Source organism: Conger conger, chromosome 12 (genome assembly GCF_963514075.1).
Source record: "Conger conger chromosome 12, fConCon1.1, whole genome shotgun sequence".
NCBI classification, from domain to species: domain Eukaryota; kingdom Metazoa; phylum Chordata; class Actinopteri; order Anguilliformes; family Congridae; genus Conger; species Conger conger.
Window position 1 is genome coordinate 6,627,460 of NC_083771.1, and position 14,681 is coordinate 6,642,140.

The 14,681-nt window shown below is 43.8% G+C and overlaps 1 protein-coding gene across 2 annotated transcripts in view; it reads left to right on the top strand.

Moving 5' to 3' along the window:
- Nucleotides 1-14,495, top strand: part of LOC133141815 (E3 ubiquitin-protein ligase UHRF2-like) — a 54,341-nt gene extending 39,846 nt beyond the window's left edge. For both annotated transcript variants that reach the window (XM_061262580.1, XM_061262581.1), the window contains exons 5-16: nucleotides 1,159-1,268; nucleotides 2,472-2,658; nucleotides 3,246-3,369; nucleotides 4,839-4,946; nucleotides 5,306-5,410; nucleotides 6,431-6,537; nucleotides 7,238-7,400; nucleotides 8,386-8,523; nucleotides 11,302-11,530; nucleotides 12,151-12,296; nucleotides 12,518-12,616; nucleotides 13,032-14,495. In XM_061262580.1, coding sequence (XP_061118564.1) covers nucleotides 1,159-1,268; nucleotides 2,472-2,658; nucleotides 3,246-3,369; nucleotides 4,839-4,946; nucleotides 5,306-5,410; nucleotides 6,431-6,537; nucleotides 7,238-7,400; nucleotides 8,386-8,523; nucleotides 11,302-11,530; nucleotides 12,151-12,296; nucleotides 12,518-12,616; nucleotides 13,032-13,178 — 1,663 coding nt within the window. In that variant the 3' untranslated portion in view covers nucleotides 13,179-14,495. The remainder of the gene's footprint in view (nucleotides 1-1,158; nucleotides 1,269-2,471; nucleotides 2,659-3,245; nucleotides 3,370-4,838; nucleotides 4,947-5,305; nucleotides 5,411-6,430; nucleotides 6,538-7,237; nucleotides 7,401-8,385; nucleotides 8,524-11,301; nucleotides 11,531-12,150; nucleotides 12,297-12,517; nucleotides 12,617-13,031) is intronic.
- Nucleotides 14,496-14,681: the final 186 nt, after the last annotated feature.

The window sequence follows — 14,681 nt, forward strand, 5'->3', positions numbered from 1 at the left end:
TGTCGATTGAAAGGAAACCAGAAATACCTGCGGAGACTGCAGCCCTCCTGGACTAGAACTTGACACCCCTGCTCTAATGAGTAGGAAATAAAGATTTTTGGGGGATTCTTTATCAGACACTTTTTCGGTCACCATTGTGAACACATCTTGAATGGCCAAAGAGCGCACGGCTTGTTCTTGGGTCCTTGCTGACTACATTTCTCTGAAGCTTTGGCTGCAATGAAAACACAATTAAGACCACCCTGTCATTTTTCAGGTTGAGCAAACAAGCTCCAGAATGACATGCACGGACAGTGCTTTAAGGAGTGAATAAAAATGGATTGCACTTGTAGGTGATTACATTTAAGTGATGTCTGGCAAGCGTTCTCCTTAAAATTGAATAAAACTGCAAATTCCACAGTAGAATATTGAGTGTTAATCACCAATAATAGATTGCATGTTACTCGGATGGCATAGACCCATATTGAACTTGTACACCTACTAGAATAGAAATTAACACTGACATTTTACTGCAGTGTATAATTTTCAGACAGCGTGAATAAGGTTAGGGGTTATTTGTTGCCTAATGTTGAAAATGTTTAATTCTCATGTTTAGTCTGTACTCTCAGTACATAAAACCCTGATTTTATTTAGCCAAGTGAAACTATTTATTCATATGACCAAAGGTGGATTTCAGCACTGAAATTGAAGTTTCGGTTTTCCTGAGAAAGTGAAGCTGATGAGAAGTTTGCATGTTTGCATTTATCAATGGGTTTGCATGTGGTCCTTACCACAAACTGGTTGGGCCCTTGAGCAAAGACTGCATTGACCCAGGGGGGATTGTCTCCTGCTTAGTCTAATCAACTGTACGTCGCTCTGGATAAGAGTGTCTGCCAAATGCCATTAATGTAATGTAATGTATTTTAATTTTCACATTTCAACACCCTCCTTATTTGACTACCTTTATGGACATACGTACATTCTAAGAATAATAGAGGTGACAACAGTTGAAAGTCGGTAAAACAAAGAATGTTTCCTTCGGTTTTTAAGTGCCTGTGGCAGCACAGTTTTATGAAATCTTTCTCTTTTAAGAAATGGTTTACCAGCCCTCTGAGATCGTAAAGTACCCAGGATATCTCTTTGACGTGCTTTGTTTCTGTACCACTGCTTTTTTTCCAGAGGCCCGGGCGACGTGATTGAAGAATGTAAGCTCCTCTTTCTGGATGAAATTTACCGAATCGAGAAGATCGGAGCGCGCCCACTGTCTGCCGCGGACGGGCAGTTCAAACGTAGGCCTAACACTCTTGTTCAGTAAGGTGTTTCATGTGGGAGAGGCCTAACACTCTTGTTCAGTAAAATGTTTCATGTGGGAGAGGCCTAACACTCTCGTTCAGTACGGTGTTTCATGTGGGAGAAATCCCCTGGAACAAGCTCTGGATTTACATTTCTGTTTTTGAATGCTATCTGATTACTGGAGCTTTATTTATTTATTTGCTTTTTTTGTATTTACTTATTTTCTAACTAACCAACTGTATGTATTTATTTATTCACTTATTTAATAGTGGCTTAGACAGGCTGCTGGATTTCTCAGTTGCCAAGGGCACCATGGATAGCTCTAACAGCTTTCACATTTCTTGGACAAGATGACTGATAGCCCATGTGAAAGTAAACGTCTATTCATGAAGAACTCTGAGATATATTGATGTATACATATAGCTTCCTGTAGTGATAAAGCAGGTGAACTTGACTAAATGGCTTTTTGATGATAAATAAAAGCGTACTGAGAATCAGCCCAAGGGTGGGTCATTCCCTGATAAACATCTCCCAATGTTTGTTGTCTCTGTTGCCCTAGCTGAAGCTTTGTAATGTGGCTGAAGGTCCAGGGTGGAACTGTGTCTCTCATCCTATCTGACCAAGAAGAGCATGGAAAGGCCAGAAACCCTGGTTACTGTTAGTTCCTTATTGTAGTTTTGGTAATTGTAAAGCCACTTTCAAGAATATCAAAGGAGCTCCATAACAAATAATTATAGCGGTAAACGTTAGACTTGGAGTTGAACTGCCTTGAGTTCACCTGTGAAAAGACTGCACCTAGTACAGTAGTGTCCCAGGCAGTGTACTGGGGCATCTGTGTTATGCTTTGTTCAGAGAGCAGACTGGCCCCTGCTGGCAGACTGGCCTGTTTCAGCAGCAACAACGCTGTCCTGGGAGGTCTGTTTTAAGTCCATGTTTTTACCAAGCTTGGGCCACCTTAGCCATAACCTTCAGGCAGGAGAAAGTTAGAGTGCTGGGGCCACTGGCTGTATGCTCTGTGTTTAAGGAATGAAAACGCTGCATAATATAACCGAAACACGCTTGACTCTTGCACCTGAAATAAAATACCAAAAGCTTCGGCCGTAAACCATGGAAGTGAAACATGAGTTTCCGTCCGGGGCCGATCTCATACGGGTGCTGTCGGCGCGGCGTCGGGTCATTGCCCGTGTGTGTTGTTCCAGGGAAGAGCGGCCCGGAGTGTAAGCACTGCAAGGCGGACCCGGACTTGGAGTGCCGTTTCTGCTCGTGCTGCGTGTGCGGGGGCAAGCAGGACGCCCACATGCAGCTCCTGTGCGACGAGTGCAATATGGCCTTCCACATATACTGCCTCAACCCTCCGCTCGCCACCATTCCCGACGACGAGGACTGGTAAACCTGCCTGCGGTTCCACCTTCTCGCCTCCAGGGGGGGGCGTAGAGAGCGGCGAGAAGCGCGGCCGAGGGGAATGCGGCGTTGTATGCGTTACTTTAATACTACTTCATCGTGAGATACACCAGGTGTCAGAGTTGAGCAGGATGCTTCGGGTTGTATTCTGTCTCCATTTTACTTGGCTCAGAGTGTAACGCAAGTGTAACCTAACAATAAACATTTAACTATAGGCATTTAGAAGTTTATGACAACAAAAAAAAAAAGGTCAATTCTCCCCTGATGCTCTCAATTTTTTTTTTTGTTGATCAAAAGCTTACTTATTCCTTTGTGTGAAACATGATGATGGGTAATGGGAACGATGCAGAATGCATTTATGATTTAATCGTTTATTAAAATGTCACAGTGTAAGGCACAGTCTTGACCCATTTATAAATTAATAAATCAAACTGATTTTTTTCTTGCACAAAAGTGGCTCACTTAATCAGAATATACAGAGAGAGGGTTATTCGTCAGTGGAATGCACATTGATTCACTGCTGTGTGGGACAGTGTTGACCCCTGAAATGGCCGGCGGTTCCTCTTCGGCAGGTACTGCCCCACCTGTAAGAATGACACCAGTGAGGTAGTGAAGGCTGGGGAGAAGCTGAAGGCCAGCAAGAAGAGGGCCAAGATGCCATCGGCCAACACAGAGAGCCAGCGGGACTGGGGCAAGGTGAATGAGGGACCACATTGGAGATCGGCTTTTCTACTGCATCTGGCACTGCTCTGTTTAGCCCAGTAGAGTTCAGGTTCTCGGGTGATTCCCTTGTCAGCTCATCCAAGTGTTTTTAAAATGCTGTGCAGTACTTTTCAACAGCTGTAGGCAAATGTTTTTTAATTTTAATTTTAGCTCAGGGCGGGTTGAAGGCCACAACTTATTTCAGGTAATCTTCTCAACCTGGGAAGAGGCCAGTGTGACATTATTTGCCATAGCAAATATCTGGCTCCAGATAATCTGGCTCCAGATAATGCAGTCATCGTACTGGGTCAGCAGGATTTTTAATCCTGTTTCTGTTAGCCTGGTTCCAGCTCAACACTCGAAAAGTGATATTAGTGAGCTTGTGTACACGTGCAAATTCTTGTTCATTTTTGCAGTGTCGGGGATCTCTGTGCCAATTCAGGGAAACACCCAGCAAATCCAGGCAATTTTATGTTCTCTTGTGGTGCAATTAAAAGAGAGTAGGAAACTTGTCCAGGCATACTGTATACACCCCACTAAAAACATCAGTATTCTCCATCGAGTAAACATGAACCTCTGAAGTATTGCTTTTATTTGATTTATTTTTTTACCTTTTTTTAACCAGGTAAAAGAGACACAAAAGAGACCTGGCTGAGAGGCAGGATAAAACAAATAAACATGAAGTTTACGTACAAATAACAAAACATTTACCACAGATTATCCAGTTAAAAAGTCATAATTTCATATTTTCAAGGTCTAGGCACAAAGACAATTTCCAATACTGCTACATTCCCTTAGGACTGATGCAAATAATTTAAGATTCAGGTATTGAAGAGATGCATTTACTCACAGCCAAGAGCCAGAGAGAGCCCTTGGTGAGTAACTGTGATTATGTGTTGAGACCTTTCCTTCCATCGATTGTTCTTACTGCTGTTTGATTCCTGCAGTAATATTTACTATTCCGTAGCATTGTGAAAATAACTGGAATTGCTTGAAATGTGCAAATGAAATGTGCACATTTTCTGGAAATTGCCAAAGCCAATTGAAAAATTGATTAATTTGAACGGAACATTTGATGATTCAGTGCAGTCCGTAAGTATTTGGACAGTAAACAATTTTGTTTTTTTCGCTCTGTATAAACAAAAACTTGAAATAAAACAATCAGCAGACTATCAGCTATAATTTGAGGGTTTTTACATGAATTTTGGGTGAAACATGTAGGAATTACAGCCCCTACACCCCCAATTTTAGGGGACCAAAAGTAATTGGACAAATGAACATGAACTGAAATAAAGTCATCGTATTCAATATTTCGTTAGTGTGTTGTCTTTACGTAAATTTTGCTCTTCTCTAAGAATATTACATTGATTGATACATTTATTTAAATCATTCATAGGAGTGGGTTGTAGTTCTTGCATTTCTGGATTTGTAGCCAGTAAAGTGCCCGAACCACTGTTTTTCAGGGTATGGCCTGTGTGGGACGCACAAAGGAGTGCACCATTGTCCCCTCCAACCACTACGGGCCTATACCCGGGGTTCCCGTGGGCACTACCTGGAAGTTCCGAGTACAGGTGAGGCTCTGAAGTTGGGGGTCTTTCGTCTAACAGGACCCGTCATCAGAGCAGTGAAGCCTAGTTACCGTTTCCACAAAATTAGTGTTATTGTTTCAGAATCCAGTCCATTGTTTGTACAGAACCATCGTTGCTTGCTTATGCATTTGTTTATCTGTTTTTAAACTGTTTTAAATGGCAAGCCAAACATCCAATCAGACTATTTCACGTTGTTTATTTGTATTGTGTATACCATGTGGTTGTCTCAAATAAATTATGTTGAATTGTCCTCCCTACCTTCTTCTTCTTCTTCTTCTTCTTCCTCCTCCTCTTCCTCTCCCTCCTCCTCCTCCCTGTGTTCTTGCTCTCCCTGCTGCTAGGTGAGCGAGGCCGGGGTGCACCGGCCCCATGTAGGCGGTATCCATGGTCGCAGCAACGACGGCTCCTACTCACTGGTGTTAGCTGGCGGGTTTGAGGATGAAGTGGTAAGTGTGTAGTGATTGGAGGGTTTGGGGATGATGTGGTGAGTGAGTAGTGATTGGTGGGTTTGGGGATGATGTGGTGAGTGTGTGGTGATTGGTGGGTTTGAGGATTATGTGGTGAGTGTGTGGTGATTGGTGGGTTTGAGGATTATGTGGTGAGTGTGTGGTGATTGGCAGGTTTGAGGATATAGTGGTGAGTGTATAACTGTTGGCTGTGAGTCAGGTTAGCCCTCTCATCTTTACCTGGTGCCGTTAATCATTACCACAGACCTCGCAGTCTATGGATGCTATAGTCTGTACCCTGTTGGCTTGCTTTGGTTTCCTGTAGTCTTCCCCTCTGTATTCTTGTTGTCACAACAAAAAAAGATAATTTGGATTAGTTAAGAAACACAAGTATTGTAAAGTAACATTATGTCGTGATGTGCATGTCACAAGAAATTAGTTGCTTTTTTATTTTTATCCTCCATTTCACTGTACACTTTTCTCTTGTCAGTGTGATTATCTGCAAGGTAATGTCTTCATTAGCCGGTTGTAAAAAAAAAACACCCCATCTCCTATTTCTGCCTTTTTTCACAAATTCCTCAGTTATATTTGTAGATTCATCATACCACTTCAGAGTCCTCTCCCCCTTAGGGGAGAGCAGCCACTGCTTCTCCCACTGCTTCTCACACTGTGTCTGTGCTGAACTGCACAGTCAGTGCTCCACAGGGTTGGGTTTCATACGCGGGCATGCAGAGGAGCCACTTATTTGTAGAGCTGCACATATTTGTTGTGCTTGTACTGTCACCAGGGAAACACACAAATTGATGTTGTGCTGATACGAAACGCGTACAAAACATTGTCTCTCTAGCCTTTGCTATAACGGTGTCTTAACAGGAAGAGGCACCAGCGTCCTCGGTGCATGTGAGCATGCATGCCGTGTCATGCGGACCCGCTGACGCCCCGGCTTTCAGGTATTGACGTTTTTATTCGGGGTTTGCCGTGTGCTCTGCCGTTAACCCGCGCCCTCGATCTCTTCCTCAGGACAGGGGCGATGAGTTCACCTACACGGGGAGCGGGGGTCGTGACCTCTCAGGAAACAAGCGCATAGGGGAGCACTCCTTCGACCAGACCCTGACCCACATGAACAGGTGACAGGAAACCCTTTAACCGGCGAAATGAGAAATATTGCTTCCTATTTTCATCTAAGAGTGTAGTACATAGAGTGGACAGCCATCAAGTGTGTAAAAACCAAAATTGTTTTATGTTTTGGCTGTAGGGCATTGCTTTAATCTAATAGTCAGATTGTTCAGTTTTTCCTCCCTGCGACTAAATCTAATTCCTTACACTTGTACCACATACGGAACAGATTTAAGGACTATAAAACATGTTCAGTATGTAATTAAACACAGCTGTCATATTCCACTGTGTGTGGAGTGCCGTTATTTAATTTACCAAACAACATAAAGTGCATAAGTTGCCAAGGCAATCATATAAAGCTACTTGGCACCATGGCACTGAAAAATAACCAAACACTTAGGGCAAATACGGCATTCTGATTGGCTGAGACGTGTGACATGGGTGTGCATTCATTTCGTATAACCCTGTTAACAAGAACAGATCGAACAGGTGTGTAGAATTTTTTTCTATTAATTGCTTGCTAGTATTTTCAGAGCTAACATTAGTTAATAGCCTATAACGTTTAATCTACTTTTGGCGATGGTGAGCTAGTGAACTTTTGTAAGATTCTTGCACAGGATTACTCTTATTCATATTGTTTCCACACTTTGTGCTATTTTTCCACATTTTTTAAATTTTTAAAAAAAATATTTATTTATTATTTTTTTTCAGAGCCCTGGCACTGAACTGCGACGCGCCTTTGAACGATAAGGACGGGGCGGAGTCACGGAACTGGCGTGCGGGGAAGCCGGTGCGCGTGGTGCGCAGTTCTAAGGGCCGACGCATCAGCAAGTACGCCCCGGAGGAGGGGAACCGATACGACGGCATCTACAAGGTGTGACTGCAGCCCCCAGAGCGCAGGCCGGAGGCCATTTTGGGATTAGGTCTGTCAGTGTTCATTAGTTAGTGACAATAGGTAAGATGTTTGTGTTAAAACATTGTTACAAGACCATTGTTACAATCCTTTCCTATCATTGAAAAAGGCTCACTGACATGTTGCCTCGCCCTCTACCTGTGTTTATAGTCCTTAAATTCGGGTTTCAAAATATGCAGTTGATGGACCGACACTCTGTACCAAAACATTGTATAGCTGTACAATAGTTCAAGTTCATTGATTGAAAATTGGTTCTAGTTGCCACTGGTGTTCACTGAGAAGGGGGAGGGATAAACAGTGTTGTGGTTTGAGGGTGTTTGTTGCAGCAGTTCCTCTCTTGACCGTTAGAAGTCCGAAATGACTTATTGTGCCTTTAACCCTCCTGGTATGTTAAGAGTTTATGACCGCTTTTGTCTTTGGCGGTTTTTGTGTGTCGCCTTCTTATTGTCTACTGATTATCTATAAATGTGAAAAATCTGTGAGAAACAGCTCATTCTAGGGCCTGAGGTACAGGAAGTGAAAGTTTGGCTCCTGTATGGAAAATTGTCACCAAAATCATCCACAAAGAATGAGATGAAAATAAAAATAGTTGTATATTTTCTGACATTTTATACAGTTACAGAAGGTCAAAATAAGCCCATACAAAACATGCAATGTTGGTACAGGACTTCTGAAAACAAAGCACTCCCAATCTCTCATAACCCTAGCTCTCTGGATCAGGAGTGCAGAGGAGTAATCAGTTCAATGCCATTTTTTACAGCTTTTTACAGCAGACTGTCTCAAAGACACTTTACAGTGTAACAGAAGGGAAGAGAAACCAGGGGAAATATCAGCCCTAATCCCCCAGATAACACACAAGGTCCTAAATTATATACTGCATCACTAGTCTGGTAAAAATGCAGTTTTTTACTGTGGCGTAAAGACTCTCTCTGTTGCTGCACTCCAGGTGGTGAAGTACTGGCCAGAGATCGGTAAGTGTGGTTTCCTGGTGTGGAGGTACCTGCTGAGACGTGATGACCTGGAGCCGGCTCCCTGGACCTCAGAGGGGGGGGAGCGCATCAAGAAGCTGGGCCTCTCTGTGCAGGTACACCTTCTGTCCTCTCCTTCTTTGAAGGAATACTTTTTTCAGACTTTTTCATTTTTGTGCATTCACTGGCTTGGTTTCCATGTCAGCATAACGTGTTAGCTTAGCATACTTGAAGCCTATAGGAATCAGTAGCCTACCTCCTTCAAAGTGAAGAAACACACCTTACAGCAACTCCGATGCTGTCTTATTTGCAAGAGGTGGTATGTGTATTTGAAATAAATTGTAAAAACCAGACGTTGTTTTCGGAGAAGTTAGACGGCTGGAACTATAACTGCTGAACAAGTATCCTTATCCGAAAATAACATTTCTCATTTAAAACATCAGTCAGGTCCATAAATATTGGGACATCGACACAATTCTCATCTTTTTGGCTCTATACACCACCACAATGGATTTGAAATTAAACGAACAAGATGTGCTTTAACTGCAGACTTTCAGCTTTAATTTGAGGGTATTTACATCCAAATCAGGTGAACGGTGTAGGAATTACAACAGTTTGTATATGTGCCTCCCACTTTTTAAGGGACCAAAAGTAAATAAATCAAACTTTCACTTTTTAAAACTTGGTTGCAAATCCTTTGCAGTCAATTACAGCCTGAAGTCTGGAACGCATAGACATCACCAGATGCTGGGTTTCATCGCTGGTGATGCTCTGCCAGGCCTCTACTGCAACTGCCTTCAGTTCCTGCTTGTTCTTGGGGCATTTTCCCTTCAGTTTTGTCTTCAGCAAGTGAAATGCATGTTCAATCGGATTCAGGTCAGGTGATTGACTTGGCCATTGCATAACATTCCACTTCTTTGCCTTAAAAAACTCTTTGGTTGCTTTCGCAGTATGCTTCGGGTCATTGTCCAGCTGTACTGTGAAGCGCCGTCCAATGAGTTCTGAAGCATTTGGCTGAATATGAGCAGATAATATTGCCCGAAACACTTCAGAATTCATCCTGCTGCTTTTGTCAGCAGTCACATCATCAATAAATACAAGGGAACCAGTTCCATTGGCAGCCATAACACTACCACCACCATGCTTCACTGATGAGGTGGTATGTTTTGGATCATGAGCAGTTCCTTTCCTTTGCCATACTCTTCTCTTCCCATCATTCTGGTACAAGTTGATCTTTGTCTCATCTGTCCATAGGATGTTGTTCCAGAACTGTAAAGGCTTTTAGGCTGTTGTTTGGCAAACTCTAATCTGGTCTTCCTGTTTTTGAGGCTCACCAATGGTTTACATCTTGTGGTGAACCCTCTGCATTCACTCTGGTGAAGTCTTCTCTTGATTGTTGACTTTGACACACATACACCTACCTCCTGGAGAGTGTTCTTGATCTGGCCAACTGTTGTGAAGGGGTTTTTCTTCCCAGGGAAAGAATTCTTCTGTCATCCACCACAGTTGTTTTCCGTGGTCTTCCGGGTCTTTTGGTGTTGCTGAGCTCACCGGTGCGTTCTTTCTTTCTAAGAATGTTCCAAACAGTTGATTTGGCCACACCTAATGTTTTTGCTATCTCTCTGATGGGTTTGTTTAGATTTTTCAGCCTAATGATGGCTTGCTTCACTGATAGTGACAGCTCTTTGGATCTCATATTGAGAGTTGACAGCAACAGATTCCAAATGCAAATAGCACACTTGAAATGAACTCTAGACCTATCTGCTCCTTGTAAATGAGATAATGAGGGAATAACACACACCTGGCCATGGAACAGCTGAGCAGCCAATTGTCCCATTACTTTTGGTCCCTTAAAAAGTGGGAGGCACATATAGAAACTGTTGTAATTCCTACACCGTTCACCTGATTTGGATGTAAATACCCTCAAATTAAAGCTGAAAGTCTGCAGTTAAAGCATATCTTGTTCGTTTCATTTCAAATCCATTGTGGTGGTGTATAGAGCCACAAAGAGGAGAATTGTGTCGATGTCCCAATATTTATGGACCTGACTGTACATGATACGTTGTGTAAATAAGACTTAAGAGTTGCTGTAAGGTGTATTTCTTCACTTTGAAGGAGGTTAAGCTACTGACTCCTATATGCTTCAAGTCATTATGCTAAGCTAACACATTATGCTAACATAGAAACTGAGCAATTTTAATGAAAATGAAATCATTGTCTACGTCTGGGTAAGTCGGAAAAAGGTGTATTTCCCAAAGTGTTGGTGCATTCCTTTAAGGACCATTAAAGTGGTGTCATTCACCTAATTAACATTGCCTACATTTGTCTGGGAATTAGGGCGAGAAGTGACAACACTAATAAAAAATTAGGTGACCATTGAGGTAACAGGGTGGACAGATGAATTTTGAAGTTAAGGCCTCTGTTTAACCTAATAGCTGCAGCAATTGGATTGGGAATTACAGCGTATCAAAGAAATTGATGGTGATTTCTATGGTAATCCATTTCGCTGTCTGGCAAATTGCTACCTGCCCCTGTTTAAAGGACCTGATTGACACTCCGGAAATGCTACTGGCCCTCCTGCATTTTGAATTTGATTCAGCTATGTGAGAGTGTTTGCCCATATTGTGGTGCCCTCTGGTTCTGCTCTGTGTTAATTCTACTGGCATTTTCATTCTCTAATTCTCCAGATCAATGTGCAGCCTGTAGCATAGTGGTTAAGGTACAGGCCTGGGACCCACAAGTTTGATTGTTCGATCCCTGGTGTAGCCACGATAAGATCCGCCCAGCTGTTGGGCCCTTGAGCAAGGCCCTTAACACCACATTGCTCGAGATTGTCTCCTGTTTAGTCAAAGCGAAATAAAATAATGTAATGATGTGTTCTCTTTCTCGCATAGTATCCGCCCGGTTACCTGGAGGCCATGGCCAATAAGACCAAGAAGGAGGCCACTGTGCGCAGTGGCGTCCGGGGCAAGAGGCATTCTGGGAGAGGGCGCCCGCGGACTCAGCCGCTGCCGAAGAAGGTGAAGGAGGAGCAGGCGGAGGAGGAGAGCGTGATGGTGCCAGTGCAGGAACCGGACGGAGGTCACCAGAGCAATGGCAGCCAGAAAACGCCCAAGGAAATAGGTACTCAACTGAAGCCCAGGGCACGGGGAGTTGGTGAATCTCTGGTGTCGTCAGGGTATAGAAACGGCTGTGCCCTGGTGTTTCTCAGCTAGGATGATTAGCATGTACAAATTTTGGATTTTTCTTTTCTGTCATATTATTTGCAGTTGTGTGTCACAAACAAGGAATAATGTCCTCTTGTGGCAGTCTTTCCGGCAGAAAATGACGCACTAGCCATTTCCTCTAGTGGGGCCCCACAGTGCTTTGAAATAGGTGGTGCATCCTGTGAGACCCCAAAAGGCTGTCGAGAAAGTGGAAAACTGAAAGAATACCAGATTACATTTCTACACACTGTCCATCGATTATTTCCTTCTCACTTGCTACAAATAATGACATTCTTTTTCAATCAATAGCAATTATCGCAATTATTCTGCTGTGAGGTGCGCACAGAAACCCCCCCCCCTTCACACGTTTGTTGAAATTGCTGTGGGAGCAGGGTGACTGTTGGGGTTTGAGCACACCGGCGGGTGGTTACTGTTCGGGACCTGTGAAGGCTGGGGTTCTGGGCTGGGGTTCTGGGCTGGGGTTCTGGGGGTTCTTGTGGTGGCTGAAACATGGGTGTGTGGCCTCCTGCCTCCCAGACGTGCCCGTGGAAGAGCCCCCGGTGAAGAGGCTGAAGGAGGTGGAGGCCTTCCAGCTCTCCGAGCACCAGCGCGCCCTGATCCTGGAGGACGAGCCCAACAGGAAGCTGTGGGACGAGGCCCTGGGCTTCCTGAAGGAGGGACCGGTACATGCCACTTTACTACTCTCATGGGAAAGATTACGGCTGTTTCAGCTGCAGATTTTACACAGAATGCAAATAGTTAAGCAAATGATTGACGAGGTGATTTGTCAATATAGCTGGGATTGCTGTTCTGCTCCTTAACATGGCGTGGTAGTATTTTTTTGACGGATTCTGTGGAAGTGTTGTTTCTATGGTGACCGCCATGCACGGTGGCTCCCTTGCAGAACTTCCTGAGGAAGGTGGAGCAGACCTTCATGTGTGTGTGCTGCCAGGAGCTGGCGTTTCAGCCCGTCACCACTGTGTGTCTGCACAACGTCTGCAAGGTGAAACCAAACGCCGCCCAGCTTCTTCTGTGTGAATTAGAGCAGTCCTTATGGAATCGAATCTCTTTCATATGGCATTTATGAAGTATTCAGTTATAAGGGGTGTGATATTTATGCGATGATGAGAGTCAGAAGTTGTGACGTTTTTACTGTACATCAGCAAAGCAGTCACAGCAAGTCACAAGTTCGACTGTATTATTGCAATTATACAACAGCTTTTCAATTATTATTCCGTTTTAATGACAGCTACTGAAATGTTGCTAGGTTACGAGTTTATGATACCTCTGATACAATTAATCAATTGAACGTAAACATATCGATTTGGTTTTGTCAAGTTAGGAGTGTGACTTATCGCGAGATAACATCACTCTTTTAGAGACCTGTATTCTCCCTGCCCCTCTCGCTCTGACCCCAGACCTGCCTGCAGAGGTCGTTCCGTGCAGAGGTGTACACCTGTCCAGCATGTCGCCATGACCTGGGGAAGGACTACGTCATGGTGCTCAACAAGACACTACAGGTGCTGCTTGACCAGTTCTTCCCTGGCTACAGCAAGGGTCGATGAGCTGGCTAACCTCATATACAAAATATGAGGTTAGGGAGAATGCACACACATACATACATACAGACATGCACTCACACTGCCACATACACCCATAGGCAGACACACAAATATTTCGATAAACCCATACAGTCTTACATGACACATAGCTGATACATACATAAGGCATGTATGTACACCCACACCCACACACAGACTCACACAGACACATCGTCCGTGGCCAGCCCAGCTATGACTGACCCCCGACCCTTCTGGAAGTTTGACTGCCCCCTGCCGCCCTCTCGACTTCACCAGCCGGCTGTTCCCAGAACACCCCCCCTACGACTGCGTCTCCTCCTGGTGCACCCCCCCCCCCCCCAACGATTATGTCTTTTCCAGGTGCCCTTCCCCTGCCACGATTGCATCTCCTTCAGATGCACCTCCTCCCCCCTACAATCGTGTCTCCTCCAGGTGCACCTCCTCCTCCCTCGCCTCAGAAGACCGCCGCTGCTGGACCCGCACTGTGGCCCGTTAGACTCCCCCGCCAGGAGGTCGGAGTAACAGACCACACACACAAGCGATGGAGCCCAGCGGCAGAGAGCTAGCGCTGGGGGTCAGTCCCCGGTAGTGGTGTGGGTGTTGGGGAAATGGCTTTTTCCGTTTGTCACTTCAGAGGTGCACGGCCTCTCTGCTTCTTTTAAGTGTACGTGCCTGGTTCAGAAAACGCCTGCTCTGCCCGTCGACCCCTGTTTTCTGTGTCGTCCCTTTAAAACATTCAAAGGATTTTCGTTTATTTTCTTTTCTTATTTTTAAAGCATAAAATGCAACCGTTTTAATGAGTATGTTGTCTCTAAAGCAAACTGTGATGTGCATTGCCCCCTCTTACGGCTCTTAATTTCTTTTAAATTTTTTTTTTTAAACCTGTACCTGTTTTTTCTGCAATGATTGGCAAAGCTGTCTACTTTTGCGTGAGCTTTTCTGTGTTCTCTTCAATCTTGTACCCTACAGTTTACTGCAGTACTAACAGTTTTAGAAGTCATGTGGCTGCTTCGCTCTTGCATTATAGTGTTGTGTTATATGTTTTATTGCACTTACTGAAGAAAAGAGAAATTGAAAAAAAAAAATTGTCACATCTAATTTCCAATATTACCAAGTATGCCACTTTTCTATAATTTAGTTGCATATTATATTTTAATCATTAGTTCTTTGTATGTGGCAACCTTACGTGCTGCACTGTCAGCCTGAAGCTACATTGCTTCATATCGTGATCTGAAATTTTATACATGGTATAATACTTGATATGTACCTATTAAATATTTTGATTCCAAAATGCAAACCAAACCTTTGTCTCTTCTGTATACTTCCACATCCACTACACAAATATGGAGGAAGAATATTCTTCCACTTAATGACACTACTCTATTGTTATTTATGTTTGAATTTGGGTGGGCAGGAAAGGGAAGATTAGAGGTTGTTTTTTGTTTTTGTTTTGTACTGGGGAAGGCCTGGTTTTAACTGAAGCTCCTC